Below are 18,183 nucleotides of genomic sequence, written 5' to 3' on the forward strand. Positions count from 1 at the left end.
ATTAATCAAAATCGGTTTAGTGGTTTAGTCGTGAAAGCATAACAGACAGACAGAGACTTTCGAAATTATAATATACACATATAGTAACAGCCTGTTAATGTCCCACTGCTGGGCTAAGGAGCTCCCTTTTGAGGAGAATGTTTGGAGCTTATTCCACCACGCTGCTCCAATGCGGGTTGGTAGAATACACATGTGACATAATATCAATGAAATGAAACACATACAGGTTTCCTCACGATGTTTTCCTTCACCGTAACGCACGAGATGAATTATAATCACAAATTAAGCACAAGAAAATTCAGTGGTGCTTGCTCCGGTTATGCTAGTTACCATATATAATATGTTTAATAATAAAATTATTTCATAATTTTTTTACTCTCATCTCTCATCAGTCGTTCGCTCTTGACAGAGTGGTCGTGGTTGACGATGACGCATCGTTTTTGGCTAATGTAGCTCCCGCTATGTGTCTCCATTTGATGCGGTCTTCAGCATCTCTAGAACATTGGACTATGGAGGTGTGTGTTGCAGTTTTTATAATGTCTGTCCAACGCTTGGGTACTCGACCGCGCGACTGCTTGCCTTCCACTTGCCCTTGGACAACGAGTCGTTCCATGGAGTGTTCATTTCGAACAATGTGTCCGAAGATTTGAGAATTCATGTTTGCACAGTCGACGATAGTCTTTTTTTGATATTTAGTTCCTCCAAGATCGAGATGTTAGTCCGAAATGCTGTCCAAGGGATCCGCAGCAGTCGCCGCCAACACCACATTTCGAGTGCGTCAATTTTGCGTCGGTCTTTCTGTCGAACCGTCCATGTTTCTGCGCCGTAAAGAAATATAGGGAAGACCAGGCTTCTCATCAGGCGGACTTTAGTGGCTTTTGTTATATTGCGGTTGCACCAGACTCTTTTTAGTCTATCAACAGCAGACCTTGTGATAGCACATCTCCTTTGAATCTCATCCTCACATCCACCAGTGTTCGTAATCGTGGAGCCGAGGTACACGTAGCTTTGAACTACTTCACAGTTGCCAATCATAGATATATCTGGGTGTTTCAGTTCAGCATGGTCCACAATCATCATCTTGGTTTTGACTCTATTGATCGCAAGTCCGAAGGAGAGGCTTATTGTCTCTAGGCGTGTCAGCAAGTGTTCCATGTCTTCTTTTGTTTGAGCGAGAAGAGTAGTGTCATCGGCGTATCTTAAATTTGATATCTTACGACCTCCTACTGAAACCCCCTTGTCCCCTTGCTCCAAAAATATTCTCATAATACACTCCGTATAAAATGTTGAACAGGAGTGGGGAGAGTATGCACCCTTGCCGAACACCAGCATGTGTCTGAAATCCTTTTGAGTCAATGTCGTCTATTCGAACAGTCGCAGTCCCGTCCTCGTATAGTTGGCAAATGAGAGGAACTAGGTGGTTAGGCACTCCCATTTGTATGAGTACGTCCCATAACTTGTGCCATTTCACGGTTTCGAAGGCCTTGCGAAAGTCGACGAAGCAGATATAGAGCGGGCTGTTAAACTCTCTAGACTTTTCGATTATCTGTCGAAGAATTAAAATCTGCTCCCTTGTCCCTCGACCCTTGATGAATCCTGCTTGCTCCATAACTATTTCAGGTTTCAGAAAAGCTTGCATTCTGGTGTTGATGATATGAAGGAGTACTTTGCTGGCATGTGTATCAAGGCTATTAGTCTGTAGTTGTTGCATTTCTTTTTTGATCCCTTCTTATGCAGTGGTATAAACACGGAGTGTGTCCAGTCTTTTGGCCACTTCTCTGTTTCGCAGACACGATTACAGATAGTGTGTAGCATATCAACTCCGTATTCACCCAATCAATCAATCAATCAACAGCCAATCGTTGTCCACTGCTGAACATAGGCCTCTCCCAAGGTGCGCCAAAGCTCCCTGTCCTCCGCCTTCCGCATCCAGTTGGTGCCCGCCACCTTCTTAAGGTCGTCGGTCTACCTGGCTGGAGGGCGCCCTACGCTGCGCTTGCCGATTCGCGGTCTCCACGCTAGGACTCGTCTGCTCCAACGGCCATCGGTCCTACGACATACGTGACCAGCCCACTGCCACTTCAGCCTGCTAATTTTGCAAGCTATGTCGGTGACTCCGGTTCTTTTCCGGATAATCTCATTTCTGATCTTATCCTTCAAAGATACTCCGAGCATAGCTCGTTCCATAGCACGCTGACCGACTTTGAATTTGTGGACTAGTCCCGCAGTTAGTGTCCACGTTTCGGCACCGTATGTCATGGCAGGTAAGACGCATTGGTTGAAGACTTTCGTCTTCAAACATTGCGGTATAGACGACTTGAGGACTTGACGAAGGTTGCCAAATGCTGCCCATCCCAAGCGAATTCTTCGATCGGCTTCCTTCTCGAAGTTGTTCCTACCGACTTGTATTATCTGTCCTAGGTAGGTATATTCACTAACAACTTCGAGAGGTTTCCCCTCGACGTATATCGGTCCCGGCACGACATGCCTATTGAACATGACCTTGGTCTTGTCCAAGTTCATACCGAGACCGACACGCCGGGAAGACTCGCCTAGGCTACGCAGCATTTCGGTGAGTTGTTCCAGCGACTCTGCTATGATGACGATATCGTCGGCAAATCGAAGGTGTGAGATGTACTCGCCGTTTACATTGACTTCATACCTAGTCCAATCCAGCGTTTTGAAAAAACGTCTTCCAACGCGTTGGTGAACAGTTTCGGGGATATTACATCCCCCTGTCTCACCCCTCTGCGCAATTGGATCGCCTTCGTCTTACAGTCCTGGATGTGGACAGTCATTGTAGCGGCGTTGTACAGACATCTCAGTACCTCGATATATCTCCAATCGATATGACATCTCTGCAATGAGTCGAGCACTGCCCAGGTTTCGATGGAGTCGAAGGCTTTCTCGTAGTCCACATATGCCATACACAGCGGCTAATTGTACTCTTCGGTCTTCTGCACAATCTGCCGAACAGTATGGATGTGGTCCACGGTGCTGTAGCCTGATCGAAAGCCGGCTTGCTCTGGGGGCTGGAACTCGTCAAGTCGTCTGGCGAGACGGTTCGTGACGACTCTTGAGAACAGCTTATACACGTGACTCAGGAGGGAGATTGGTCTGTAGTTTTTCAAGAGGGTTTTATCACCTTTCTTGAAAAACAGTACCACCTCACTCCCGCTCCACGTTTCCGGGGTCTTGCCATGTTGGATGACGGAATTAAAGAGGCTTGCTAGCTCTTTCAGGACCGGAGTCCCGCCTGCCTTAAGCAACTCTGTTGTGATTCCGTCATCTCCCGGAGCTTTGTTGTTTTTAAGCTGTTCTAGAGCCGCCCTAATCTCTCCTTGGTCAACGACCGGGAGCTCCTCGGAGTAATGGCGCATAAGAGGGGCGCGCTGGTCATCAATACTGATTCCCACGGGTTTATCCGATCTTGAAGAGAACAACTGCCCATAAAACCTCTCTACTTCTCCGACAATCTCAGGCCTAGAGGTAACGACCCCACCATTTTCAGTTTTAAGTTTTGTCAGACGCGGCCTCCCAAACTTGCGAGCGAACACTTTCGATCCCCGATTTTGCTCATTCGCAGCCTTGATGGCACGGGTATTGGAGCGTCGGAGATCGCGTCGCGTCAGCGTTTTTATTGTTCGGTTTAAGGCCTTATCTGACAAAAACGATGGTAGTTCCCGTCGTTTTCTCATGAGCTCGAGTGTCTCAGCAGAGAGTTTTGGTGCGTTGTCTCTTCTCTGTGGCGGAAAACACTTGCGGGATGTGTTTTGCAGTATTTTGACCAGCGTGTCGGTTCTCTCATCAATGTTGCTTATGGTTTCCAACGCGGTGAATTGATTTTGAAGTTCCATTTGGAACTTTTCGGAGCCTTGAGCAGCTTGGAGCATGGTAGGTCGGAGAGTAGACCTCATCATTCTCGATCTTTCGGCTTTTAAGTTGATATTTAGAGTGCCTCGAACCAAGCGGTGATCACTTCCGGTATTAAACCTGTTGATCACTGAAACATCTCTAAATATGTGCCTTTTATTCGAAATGATAAAGTCTATCTCGTTCCTTGTCACGTTGTCGGGGCTTCGCCAGGTCCACCTCCTCTGAGGCTTCTTTTGAAAGAAAGAATTCATCAAAAAAAGCCCCTGCGCTTCGAGAAAGTTTACCAGCATTTGCCCCCTATGATTTCTGCAGCCCAAGCCGTAAGGTCCGACTTTCGATTCACTGCTATCTTGTACTCCCACTTTAGCATTAAAGTCTCCCATAACAACATTGTAGTGGGCCTTCGAAGTGTCGTTGAGGGCCTTTGCGATGTCCTCGTACATCGCTTCGACCACATCATCAGAGTATGTCGAAGTTGGCGCATATACCTGTACGACCTTCAGGGAGTACCTGTCGGAAAGTTTTAGGACAAGGTACGCTACCCGGTTCGACACACTACTGATTTCCACAATGCTGCTAATGAGATCCTTTTTGACTAGAAAACCGACACCACCCTGGGAGAGGTTATCACCTTCGCGGAAGTAGAGTAAGTTACCGGACTCTAGAGTTATCGTGTCCTCCCCCTGTCTTCGGACTTCAGATAACCCCAGTATATGCCAGTTTATATGACTTAACTCTACTTCTAATTCGGCGAGGTGATGGTCCAGCCTCATCGAGCGTCCATTATACGTTGCCATGTTCAGTCGTTTTATACGGTAGCCTGCCGTGAACCGGTGATTCTTAGCACCCCCTGCCCTGCCGATACCGCGACCGCTACCTTGGTCGGGCCTAGCGGGCTTGCCGGTAACTGGGGGCCTTTTTTTGGGCGCATCTGCCATTAATGGAGGGGTTTGCCCATACTCGCCGCGCTGGGCAGGCGTGTTGGCGAGCGCAGTAGGGGGGGTAAGATGTTTATGGGAGGGGGGACGCTGCTGCCCATCCCCCCTTTTCCCCGTCCCTCAGTCGCCTCTTACGACACCCACGGGATGAGATGGGTATTCACCCATTGCTTTAAAAATTTTTTTACTATATTATTGATAATTAGGTTAAGATTCAATTAGTTATTAAATAACGTCATGTTAACTGTTTCGTTACATACCAAATAAAGTATATAAAATATGACGTAGTAACGCTGACTTGTGACTCAGAGCAGCTCGTAGACTCGATCACCACGTAGGCCTTATTTACAAATTTTACCACTTAAAAAATTGTTATTCATTTGAATATTTTTTTGCATATATTTGTTTATTTTTCCATTTTTAATGTAAATATAACCTAATAAGCACCTATACTCATTCAATAGGCATGATGACTGTTTTTGAATTTTTTTTTTTTTATAGAATAGGAAGGTGGACGAGCATATGGGCCACCTGATGGTAAGTGGTCACCAAACGCCCTTAGACATTGGCATTGTAAGAAATGTCAACCATCGCTTATAGCCAATGCGCCACCAACCTTGGGAACTAAGATTTTATGTCCCTTGTGCCTGTAATTACACTGGCTCAATCACCCTTCAAACCGGAACACAACAATATCAAGTACTGCTGTTTTGCGGTAGAATATCTGATGAGTGGGTGGTACCTACCCAGACGAGCTTAATAACCTTCTATAATGTAGGTACACGTCTACTATTACTGAAAATCATTTTATTTCAGTAATAAACTAACTGTTTACGCAAATAATTGCAGTTTCATTTACCTATTTTGAATTTCGTTCGAAAACACCCGCAGGTGTAATGGCGCCTAGTAATGGCGTGACGTCACGCCTCAACGAAAAAAATCAGAAAGTATTGCGTATTTCCTAAGGTTAAAAATGAATTCCAAATTTAAAAACAAGTGGTATGCGGTCCCTCTGCGTAAAAATAAATCAATATCAACATCTAATAAATTGTCTGTGTATGTTCCAAACAAGAAAATTGTGAAAAATAAGTGGCTTAACGCAAATATATAGAGGCAGAGATTCATAAAGATTTATTATATATTTATGATACATTTAGATTTATAGAAGTATTCGTAAATAGGTAAATTCACAAATTCAGTACTAGTGGAGCTAAATGAAATATTGTCTTAAAAATTCTTACTGGTAACAATATAAGGGCTCTTCATCTGCGAGTAATACTATATAGCTAACAGAAAGAAACCTATGATAACACAAGATAAATAAAAATATACTCACAAGGAAGTTTTCACATTTCGAAATTCATATGAACAAAAGTCTTTATTTGATGAAAGAAACTCTCAACAAACATCAACAAATCAATCCTGGGCAAATTAGAGGAATTTGCCTTAACAAAACCTTGTTCCATCATTGACTGGTCTTGGATGTTTTATTTTCTTCACAAAACCCCGAATAACCAACGACTCAACTAATTAAATGATGCAAAATTAATTTTGAAACGCGTAAACACAACAACTGTTCAAGAGAAAGGGTTATAGATACTGATGCGTGACGTCATTCGCTCTGATTGGTGTTTCAAATAAAATGATTACAGAATTTTATACTTTTGTTTTATTAAAAATCTTATTCATCTCAATATGTATATTAAAATGAGATAATTTTTTAGAATCCTTTTAAAATAGTTTCTTCTCTAAAATCATTTATTTTTTAATTCTTTAATACTGTCATCATGCATATTGTCGCTAACTTAGTATCATGGACAGGCCTGTCAAATATGCAGCCCGCATGAACGCATAAAGAAATAGAAAAAATATTTAAGTAAGGTAAGTAATAATAATTAATAAGTAACGATTATCACAGAATTCCAAGTGAAAGCCTTATTGCATTCCTAAGAAACACCACTGGTTCGACATGCTGCTGAGCTGATGATAAATTAAGGTCTTTTTTACGAAGGAGGGGCGGGGTAACATAATGGAAAGTGATTATTGCCCATGGATACATACAACACCGAAGGGCTTACATGCGTTGCCGACCTTTAAGGAATGAGTAAGCTCTTTTTCTGAGCTCAACTTAAGCTTAAACTCCTCAATCACTAATGATTTAATTTAATTTGAGAGCGTTCAACAAACAAACTGTATGAACATACCTGTGTAATTAGAGGATATCCCTGGATTTCCATGGGATCTCCTCATCAGATTCTGACTTGGTGACATTGGGACCAAATCGATAATAAACCCTCGAGAATATGCGGCTCTGACAATTTGGCATAATTTGCATTTAGATAAGGTTTTGTTTTCTAGTTTATCTTTACATCCCAGCTGAAAAAAAGCAATTATTCTTAAAAAACCGTAACTTATCATATTAGAGCCCAGGTCGTTTAAAGTGGCATAAAGAACTAATACACGGTTGTTGAATAGGGGGCGGTGAACAGACAGAAGACTGACCTGATGGAAATGTATCTACCATCAAATAGACATCTGCAACACCGAAAGCGCAGGAAGGAATTCAAAATAACGCTACGGATATTGCAATGTCTAATAACATAATGTACAACTCTTGATATATTATTTAGTACAGTGACTGTATATACTGTTGGTCTTTATAAATAAACAAACAAAACGATAAGCAAAATTCATTACATAATATTTACATAAAAATAAAATGATAACTATTTTTTTATCGGCTTCAAATCATTTAATAGCATCATCATTAGTATGTCGCAGCGTGCGTACTATGGCGCCCTCTATCGGAAACGTCAAGCAGTTCATAGCTGCTTGGATGCGGTCGTTGCCATGATGTTAGATAGTTGGAGTGACAGTTAAAAACAGAAAAAAGACCGTTGCAGAGTTCGAAGTGGAGGAATTCCTGACCCCTGTCAATATCCTGACCAGAATTCGAATTCTGGTCAGGATATTGACAGGGGTCTGGATAGTGAAGGCTGAACGAGCGGTCGTGTGCAAAAACACCACGTGGCATCGAACTCGACGCGTTTCCGATCCGATTAATTCCGTAAAGTTAATTTGCAATCTGTGTACGTTGTCGATTAAACGGACATATATTATATCAAGTGGCAAGAGTGTTACTTTGTATCTTCACCATGTCTGAATAATCGGATAACGAGTCTTCAAGCATAAAGATAAGCAAACATTAGATTTTTATATTCCAAGCTAATTGCGAATCACTTTTCTTACGTTTTTTTTTTTCGAAAAACGCATTTACTCTTTTTCCCCACATAAATGAGCCTGTGAGACTGAATGACGCCGGTCTGCGCCAGAACCGTAAGCTACTAATAAAACAGCGGTGCCCACTCAGTCGCTTAGAGAACGTCACGGGATCGCTGCTATAGACAGTTACAGTATAGTAACAACCTGTGAATTTCAGTTAATTTAGACACATGGAGGTTTTCTCACGATGTTTTCCTTCACCGTGAAGCGCGAGATGAATTTTAAATACAAATTAAGCATCATCGGCTGAGATTCACGCGTTCTAACCACTGGGCCATCTCGACTAACCTGATTAATATATCATTATTTATAATACAACAGAATTCCACTTTACTACTTAAATTCACTTTAATTTTACTTCCAAAATTCCAATACCAACTTCGCTGACAATCATTACATCTCACACACACAAAACTTAAAACACACACATCCACACATTCGCTAACTCATATACTTATATCATTGGTTAACTTGTTAAAGTTTGTTGTAAACGTTATTTCTATTGGTTATATCTAGAAATAATACAAAGTTAATAGTGCTTTTAAACTAATTATTCGCACTTGGGGTAGGCTGGCTACCGCGTCACGGCATGCACAAGCAATCGCTCCTCGCGTGGCGCTCCTCGTTAAGACGGAAAGAGTACCGCTGGTATTTTAGTGGGTATTTCGAGCCCCACATACCCCACCGTTCCCGTGGAGGAAACGAGTCATGCATTTTCCCAGCGTTAAAAAAGAAAAGGATGGCTGACTATACTTATTTATTATTATTTTATCGCATAATCTATCTAGGATGACTAGACTGTACTATAAAATGTCTTTGTTAACTTTAATTATTACATTAGCTAGTTTTTGTCTATACTGAGTATAAAATTATAAGCCGTTATGTGAAATTAACTGCCACCAATGGGAACATGGGAACTAAGATGTTATGTCCCTTGAGTGTATAGTTAAATACTATATATATTTTAAGTTACGTAATAGACATTTGAGGAATTCGATTATGTGACACAGTTCGTTGTTACATGTGTGTAAGTTGTGAGGTATTTCTAACCAATATTGTCACAGCTGTAATAATTATAACATAGTAACAGCCTGTAAATGTCCCACTGCTGGGCTAAGGCCTGTTCTCCCTTTTTGAGGAGAGCTTATTCCACCGTGCGTGTGTTGGTGGAATACACATGTGGCTGAATTTCAGTTTCAGAAATTAGACACATGCAGGTTTACTCACGATGTTTTCCTTCACCGTAATTATTACATAGGCTCAAATAATATAACTATAATTTTGATGCTATATATTAATAAAAAGTTCTCAAGCATTTCAATCATTTCAAATTGTAATAAAACAAATGACTTCAAGTAGCTTTGTAAATTGAAGCTTTAGCGTGATCATTGAATTATACACTATGTATTCGTGATTAAAATATTAAATTAAATTATAAAACCCGTCAACTAATTATTAAAAAAAATCGAGACATTTTTTTATTGATATTGGTACTTCATCGTCGATATAATATACACATACCTTTTTAATTTTGGTTCTTTAGAAACAACGAAACGATGACCTTGACAACTTAGTACTTTTTTTACTCGCAGAAAGCCGAACTCACCTCCTTTATATAAAGCTCTCGAAGACAACGAGTTACGGTATAAGGATATAAATTCCCTAGAAGACATGTACATGTACCTACATAGTACATACACAGAAACCTGCGCCCACGAGGTGGTGTGATCCGATCATCGCTACATACTCATACGATCACAGTGATCGTACGAACATGAAGCGTCATTGTTCAGCGTCAATCTCGTTTTTCTTTATTCGCGTCGTTTTACGCTCCGTAGTTTGTACAATTCTACAATTCTACAGTCTACACAAAACCGTCTCTGAAACATCAGTTCAAAAATAGTCATTTTTTATTAAAGTGGCATTTCAGAATATAATTGTGTGTTTGTTACAAAAAGTAAAACAATTTTTTATAAAAGATTTGTATACCTTGTGATTTTTGGATGTGAATGACACTGTAATCAAAATGTTGGCTAAACTCGTGTTTATGTTATTCGGTAAGTAATTTTCTTTATTCGTAATATTTATTCATATTTATGACAAAAAAAAACAGTCACAAAATTTTAAATGAGAAAGTATGGCAAAATAATCGTGGCTGTAGAAAATATTTATAATTATTTTGTCATGTTAAAATAGATAAAAATAAAATTGTAATACGTAAATAATTTTCATTGTTATTACAACACTATTATTAAAAAATGTGTCCAGTACAGTTTTCTTCGGTGAAAATTGATAGCGTACCATCGATCAGCAGCAAATTGTGTTTTGATACAATTCTCATCAATTAATTAATAAGATTTTAGTTACAAAAAAAGTCGAACACGACGAATTTCGCTTACGGCTTAGTTCCGCGAGCGCTGTTCTGCGAGCTAGTAACCGGGTGCTAAGATGGCTGACAAAACGCGGTTTTAAAAAATTAGTACCTAATTTACCGAAAATTACTAATTGAAATAGCCATAATTACAAAACAGTGTTAACCAGTGTAATATGTGTGTTTCCTATTATATAGTCGTAAAAATTCTTTTATAAATAAATATTTAATTATATCTCAGTGATGGAGTGACATACACGAAGTTGCATTAAAATCATAGTTACTTAGATTGTACCTTATATTAGTTTAGCTGATATATTTAATTAAATAGAATGTTACGTTAATGTTGTGTTAAGTTTTTGTGCTTAGTGATTTAAAAAGTTAAAAATAAGAAGTGCACGAACCTATTGTAGGTTTTTTTTAAGTGCTAAAATTTAAAATAACCTTAAAATTGTTGACTGCGTAATATCAATCGTCGTATGCATCGATCGGTAAGTTGTAGTGACATCTTTTTACTTTCCTTACCGCAACATTTACATATATATACGTAGTTTTCTAATGTTCGATAAAACACGATATCGTAATAAAAGAGTAACAATCAAAAGAGTCAATAATCATAATATGCATAGAACATAGTAATTATTTATTGTATATCACCATTATAAATATGCCTATTCGTTATAATTAGACATTGAATGAAGAATGTAAACGATCGAAGATATTGTTCCTTGTGGAATTTTGCGTCAACGTAGGCACCGCGCGGTACAGCTTTTTCTTATCACAAAGTCATAGGTACGCTCCGCGTCAGTCGATTTACAAGTGTAGGTATCAAGCGAACATTCTAGTAATATCATAAACGAATATGAATTTTACCATTCAGTTAACTTACAAATGATTAATATTATATTCCTGTACTTTACTTTTCCCACTAATAATTTATTACTTAAGTTAAATTTTTAACACAGTGTCGATTTAGGTTGAGGGTTAAAGAAGAAATTTTTCTGTAAACTTAACAGTACAATCTCTTTTGTGTCTTTATTCTATGTAATGTTAGTGAAAAAGTCAATGCCGAGCTAGCAGAAACCAAACGAAGCATTTGAAAAATGAGCTTAATAACTTTTTATTATGCCAACTGGGCATAGAAATTTTTTCTGTAAGATTATTTTTATGAAGTTATATTTGCATGGAATATGGTAGTATTTAAGGAACTATTGATATTGTTATTTAACCCTAAATTAAGTAAATAAAACTACTTACTAAACAGATGAACAGGATATCTTGTGTATCTTGCATCCTTGTCACACTTGTACATAATAACTCTGATACCCTTCTGTTGTATAATGTACATAAGTTTCTGTTGTAATAATTGCATAATGATTTGTTTAACATGTTTTATACATTTGTGAATGGAAAATGGTGGTAATGTTCAAAGTTTAACTTATCTCAAAATTTCTTTTAAATGTCAATACTAATTTATTGATTGGTTAATTAACTTGACTTCGAAGAGGAACTGACAGAGGAAGACTGCGAAGAGGGGCGGGTATCAGGTTAAAAAAGGACCCTAAGCCTAGGTCCGTTCTTAGGGTTCGAGCTTGCTTCATATCAAATTTTATCTAAATTGGTCAAGTGGTTTATTTCAAAAGCGTCTTTCACATTCATAATATTTATAGATATAGAGTCATTTGTATTATAAAGTAACTTTATTTAATATTAGCTGCCTGCGGCTTCACTTGTGAATCTGTGTCTCTGTGTGTGAACCTCTGTGCATGACTCCATCTTTTTAGCTGCCAAGTGCATGGTTTAGGTGGCTGTTGATGAGTCAGCCATGTCAGGAATCCTGTTTATATATAAAGATTTTCACATTGGTACTGCTATGCCAAAAAAATTTTACACTTAACATTGGTCAAGGTGACTCATTGCTGCATGTTTATAAAAATGCAGTAAATATTTTCTGTCTTGGTTGCTACTGTCTTTTATTAGATAATCATATAAGTTAAATAGTTTGTGATAGAATTATTTTCCACATAGATTTTAGGCAACTTCACTGTCTTCTATTAAAATTAAAAGAAAATCACAATTTTAATTGTAAAGAAAAACCACCACTGGTTCGTAATATATATTTTATCAATGAGAACCTGCATGAAATCAGTAGTGTGTCTTTTCTACACTTAAAATTACATTGCCACTATAATCTTGTATGTAAATTAAACATGGCTGTATATAATTAATATATTGCATGAATGCCCAAAGTTAAAAGGCGCGTTAAGTACAGAATAACTATGTTTCATCATAAGCATAACAGTAGAATTTTCTTCAACCTTTGACCCAAGACGTTGTGTCTCTTGTGCCGCTAGCTATACTGTCTTTTATAATAATAATAGTACATTACTTCATCGCACACTCAAACAAGAGATAAAATATAATATAGAAGAGAAATAGCTTAAGACTAAGAATATTAAATAAAAGCATGCAATTGATTGGTGTTCTTGTCGCTTAGTCCAGACAACGCTGCATTAAGATGCTTGTATATTTATATCAATACATTTTACATAACAAATAATTAGAATACATATAAATATGTACCGAATTTATCTTAAGGAATTATTATTAATATCACATTTACAATAAAATTAAATGACAATGCTAGCTAATTATATATAATTAGAAAATTGAAATAGGCTTTTTGAAAAACGTTCCATACAAACCTAAGAGAATGGTATCACGGAAAATGACAAAGAAATAATTCAATTAAAAACATCGACGATTAATTAAAATCAGCCCTTACTTAAACAACGCTTGCACCTTTCTAAATGAAAAGAGTTTCAAATCGGAACACAAATGCCTTTCAATTCATACTTACGTAGAAAAAATGACTATTAATTCTTCGTAAGCCGGCCGGAGCGTAGATGTGTGCTCGAACGTTATCTCATAGTTCATTTTATTTTGTTTTACACTACACTAGAGAAACATACCTAGCTCTTTTTTATCCATAGTAATCGATATATATTTGCCTCCCTCTCTCTTTTTTATTTGATTATCATTTCGACCAATCAGCGACGACGAAATTCACGTCGCAAATTCGCGCGCCAACATCATATTTTCGAATGCTCGCGGTCATATTTGTGAAAATATCGAATATGTAATTAACATTAACAACAGTAAAGTGATTTTATTGGTGTTAACAAAGGTTCTCGGGTAAGCGTAGAATATATTTGTGGTATACAAATATACTCTATCCATAAAATAGCTTTTTGCATTTCTTCCACAAAGATTTTAGGTAAATAAAACTTATATTATTTTTATTTTTAAACTTATCATTCAGGTATAATATATATTTTAATTATTTAAATAAAGCTATCATATTAAATTAATTTCATACGTAGGTATTGATCAATCTTTTTAAAAACATTTTTGTATCAATAAGATTCAGGTGTAAGTTTCAGGTTGTGTTCGGCTCTTACTATTTGTGAACTGTTTTTTAACTTCATTGTTTCCTATACAAGATAATGAATAAAATACATAACATTTTTGATAAACACACATTACGAGATCTAAAATTAATTTTCATTTTTTAACAGGTTTTGTCGTTTTAACGTAATAGTCATATTTTTTACTTATTAAAAAAATGTATTAATTTCACAACTAATACAAGAGATATACTTATTGGTAAAATTGTATTGTTAATTACGAAACAAGGATATTATTATTGTTAAGATGGAATTGAAACGGATCAATCTAGGATAATATTTTAGACATTGCCTTATCCGGATCACCTAGAGAAATGTTGCATATCATACAAAACATTGATCATGTCCTCGTGCAAAGATCTGAAACCGACAGCCGACAGGCTTAAGTCTTTTTTGGAGCTAACAACAAAATCAGACATATTCAAGTACTAATAAATATATATATATATATATATATATATATATATATATATATATATTTATTAGTACTTGAATTTGTAGATATAATAATCTTATTCATATTAGTTATGCAAATAACACCTTTTTAGAGTAAACTTTTTATAAATTAAAATATACCTCTTACATATACATATTCAATTGAATTAATGTTTTAGTTAATAAATTCTAAAAATAGAAAAAAAAATGTTTTATTTTTTATTTATGTTAAGTTACTCTATAATTGATATATATTTTGTTACACTATTTTTATATGAGCAATAAGAAAATGTTTTTTTATATAATGTTTCGTAATTAATAAAATTACGTAACATACATGTCAAATAATCTAATTATTTTACAACCGGTTCGTAATATTCTCTCGTAACAGATATATTCGAACCATACCTTCATAGCATTCTATAGGGAAAAAGGGTAACAGAAATGATGAAAAGGCGTAAAGACGATCCGTGGACCACATCGGACTGAGAAAACCTTGTATGAACAGATACATTTTTAACATTTTATGGTAAAAAGAAAACTTATTCACCCAATTTTATACAAATACTAAGAGTAGAGACGTTTGAAATATTTTTTGCAACGTTTTTTTATCATACCAATGAATGATGAAATGCCAACCAAGGCAAGTAAGGGATTCCTCTCGAATTTCATCTTTAGGATTGCTATGAGGTTACGGTAGCGAAACAGTATAAATTTTAATTTGGAGAGCGCAGTCGCAATGATGAATATTGGAATATGAAAAGACAATGTGAAGCGCCAAAACCTTTCTTTATAATATATGTAACAAAAATACTCTAATGTCAACCCTAGATTATGAGTAAATTCAATTAATCTTCCAGCTTCGGTCTCAATAAACTAAAGCATTTAATAAATATCATAGGTCACTTCGTGTTTTTTTTATCGATAAAAAATAAGCTCCAAACCTTCTCCTCAAAAAGAGGAGAGGAGGCCTTTAGCCCAGCAGTGGGACATTCACAGGCTGTTACGGTACGGTATTTATAATTATTGATAGACCCTTTAAGCAATAATGTTGTTATACATACAATATTTTATTTTTTACCATGAACTGGATTCAGCTTCTACAAAATCAAGTTAAAGATTAGCAACTTTGCTCTTAATTAAGATCATTTATCATAGGTTTGAGGACAATTTTTGACAAGGCTGCTTTATATACAATACCTTATCCCATGATGTTACCTTACTCTTGCCAATGTTTTGCGTTTACATATTAATTAAAAAATACTATTTCAGGAAGTTCATTAACATTTCATGCCAAAGTGGGCATAGATGGATATAGTACATGTTCAATGCAGCCAATGCAAGATTTAAATACAAGGATTTAACGGAGAATTGTTTTATATATATAGAAGATGTTTTACCAATTATACGTTCATAGCCGAAAATAATCCTGAAAAATCTTTTAGTCTGCGATTACATAATCCCATACAATAATTTTTTTTACGTCATTAACTCTATTCGTAAAATCTAGATTGTTCCATGGTTCTATGGTATTTTCACTTTGTGTTAAATCTAATACAATCAACGTAATTAAAATTGAGTTTTAAAAAAGTAAAAACAATCATAATAAATGAGTAAAACACTGAGACTTTTATTCAAAAAAATATTTAAAATAATCTGGATATGAGAGCTAGTGATAAAAAAGAGTATATAAAAACTTTCGATAATATTGTCAAAATAAAGTTTACGCCCGCCCGGCTGTACCAAACCATAGCGTGCGACCTATGAAAGAGACAGAAAAAAACTATCTCTTTCTTAGGTATATGTTCTTTCTCTTTCACCCGATAAATCGGCGGCAGATACAGCATTTCTCATGGTGTGCGATGCGGCATACAAAGGGTAAAGCTTTCACGTAGCTCGTAACGTAGAAAAATCTGTTAATTAATGTCTCGTAGCGTAGAGCTACGTGCACTACGAAAAACGAATGCGCGAAATGAACAATTTTACGAGTTCTCAGCTCAGTCGGTATGTCCTATTGTATATATCACTCCACCATTGAATAAAAAATATAATTCGGCTTCCAAGTTGTTTAGACGTAATATATTATTATATAAAATACCTAAACTTTCATATTTACTAAATAATATTTTATTCGTTATTATTTTTAAATAAAATATTTTATAACGCGCGTAGACGTTTGACGTCGTCTAAAGTGTGAATCATGTTCGTGCTGAAACGCGTTCCATCGCTTATATAAACAGTATTATAAAGCTGTATTGCGCGACGCGTCTGCTCGTCTTAAACGTTTTATAAATATTAAGTTCTTACATATAATATTGGCGTTTTGTACGGGAGGATTATAAAGTCAATTTTTTTTTTATAAAATATATTTAATTAATCAAAGTATTCACCGTTGTTATCTATGCACTTTCGTCATCTCATAGGTAGTTCATTGATCCCTTTACTAAAAAAACCATGGGGGCGAGAATAAATAAACTCTTTGAAGGCGGTTTGGACTGCCGCATCGGAGTTGAATTTTTTTCCTTGAAGGAAATTGTTCAAATTCCAGAAAAAATGGTAATCTGATGGAGCAAGGTCCGGGGAGTACGGTTGATGTCGCAGACATTCCAATTGTAGCTCATCTAACTTAGTGGTTGTTTGTTGTGCAGTGTGTGGTCTTGCGTTGCCGTGAAGCAGCAGCGGCCTAGAGCGATTGACCAATCTCGGTTGTTTAGCAGATAGTTCTTCCTTCATGACTTGCAGTTGCTGACAGTAGATATCTGCCGTAATCGTTTGGCCAGGGTTTAGAAAGCTGTAGTGAACGACACCGGCGTTAGTCCACCAAACGCTCACAAGTAGCTTTTTCTGAGTCAATTTTCGTTTAGGGCAGGATTTGGCTGGGTCGCCAGGGTTTAGCCATTTATCATTATCATTTATATTATAGTTATCGTACAGTATCCACTTTTCATCACAAGTAATGATTCGATTTAAAAGTTTGTCGGTTGAGCAAAGTAACACAGCAGTCGACGCGTGTTTGCAAGTTCGATTTACTCAATTCATGAGGTAGAACTCGTACTCGTAAATATACCAAAATTTCATGTTTTCCATTGTGCGGTAATAAGCGACGCCAAAGGAAAAAATAATGAGCAAAAAACAAATGAATGACTGTTTTCAAAACTCAAATGTACCAGCTAAATGAATTTATAAATTTGAATTTGGAATTCTTAAGCAAAGAGGAGATATTTCAGATCAAAGTGGTCAGTACGACAAAACGCTAATTTCATATGTAAGGACCTAATATAAACACAAATTAAGCACATGAAAATTCAAAAAAAAAATTCACTTTATATTCCTCCCGTACAAAACGCCAATTTCATATGTAAGGACCTAATAATTCATTTCGTGCTTAACGGTGAAGGAAAAAATCGTGAGGAAACCTGCATGTGTCAAATTTCACTGAAATTCAGCCACATGTGTAATCCACTAACCTGCATTGGAGCAGCGTGGTGGAATAAGCTCCAAAACCTTCTCCTCAAAAAGGGAGAGGAGGCTTTAGCCCAGTAGCGGGGCATTCACAGGCTGTTACCGTTTCATTGAACATCATTAAATTAATTAATACAGTAAAATCGTTTTGGGTACTGAATATGCCGATAAATATTTGGTAATTGTAGATCATTATTATAGGAAACATACCTTTTTCTAAGAATAAAAACGAAGTAGAAATGAAACTAAACGTATTACGTTATAAATGTATAATTTTTTGATAAATAAACGTAAATATTATATTTATTTTTTACGTATAATTACATATATAATGCGTTAAAAAAGTTAATAT

General features: G+C 36.6%; 1 protein-coding gene and 1 long non-coding RNA gene across 2 annotated transcripts in view; both read left to right on the plus strand.

The window, feature by feature from the left end:
* The first annotated feature begins 1,345 nt into the window (after positions 1 to 1,345).
* Positions 1,346 to 18,183, plus strand: part of LOC126779725 (uncharacterized) — a 46,773-nt gene continuing 29,935 nt past the window's right edge. Inside the window, exon 1 of the long non-coding RNA XR_007670393.1 lies at positions 1,346 to 1,420. This is a non-coding gene — a long non-coding RNA (uncharacterized LOC126779725). The remainder of the gene's footprint in view (positions 1,421 to 18,183) is intronic.
* LOC126779484 (modular serine protease-like) overlaps positions 9,876 to 18,183 on the plus strand; it is a 34,723-nt gene continuing 26,415 nt past the window's right edge. Inside the window, exon 1 of the mRNA XM_050503495.1 lies at positions 9,876 to 10,153. Coding sequence (XP_050359452.1) covers positions 10,123 to 10,153 — 31 coding nt within the window. The 5' untranslated portion in view covers positions 9,876 to 10,122. The remainder of the gene's footprint in view (positions 10,154 to 18,183) is intronic.

This window comes from Nymphalis io, chromosome 29 (assembly GCF_905147045.1).
Source record: "Nymphalis io chromosome 29, ilAglIoxx1.1, whole genome shotgun sequence".
In the NCBI taxonomy this organism is placed as follows: Eukaryota; Metazoa; Arthropoda; class Insecta; order Lepidoptera; family Nymphalidae; genus Nymphalis; species Nymphalis io.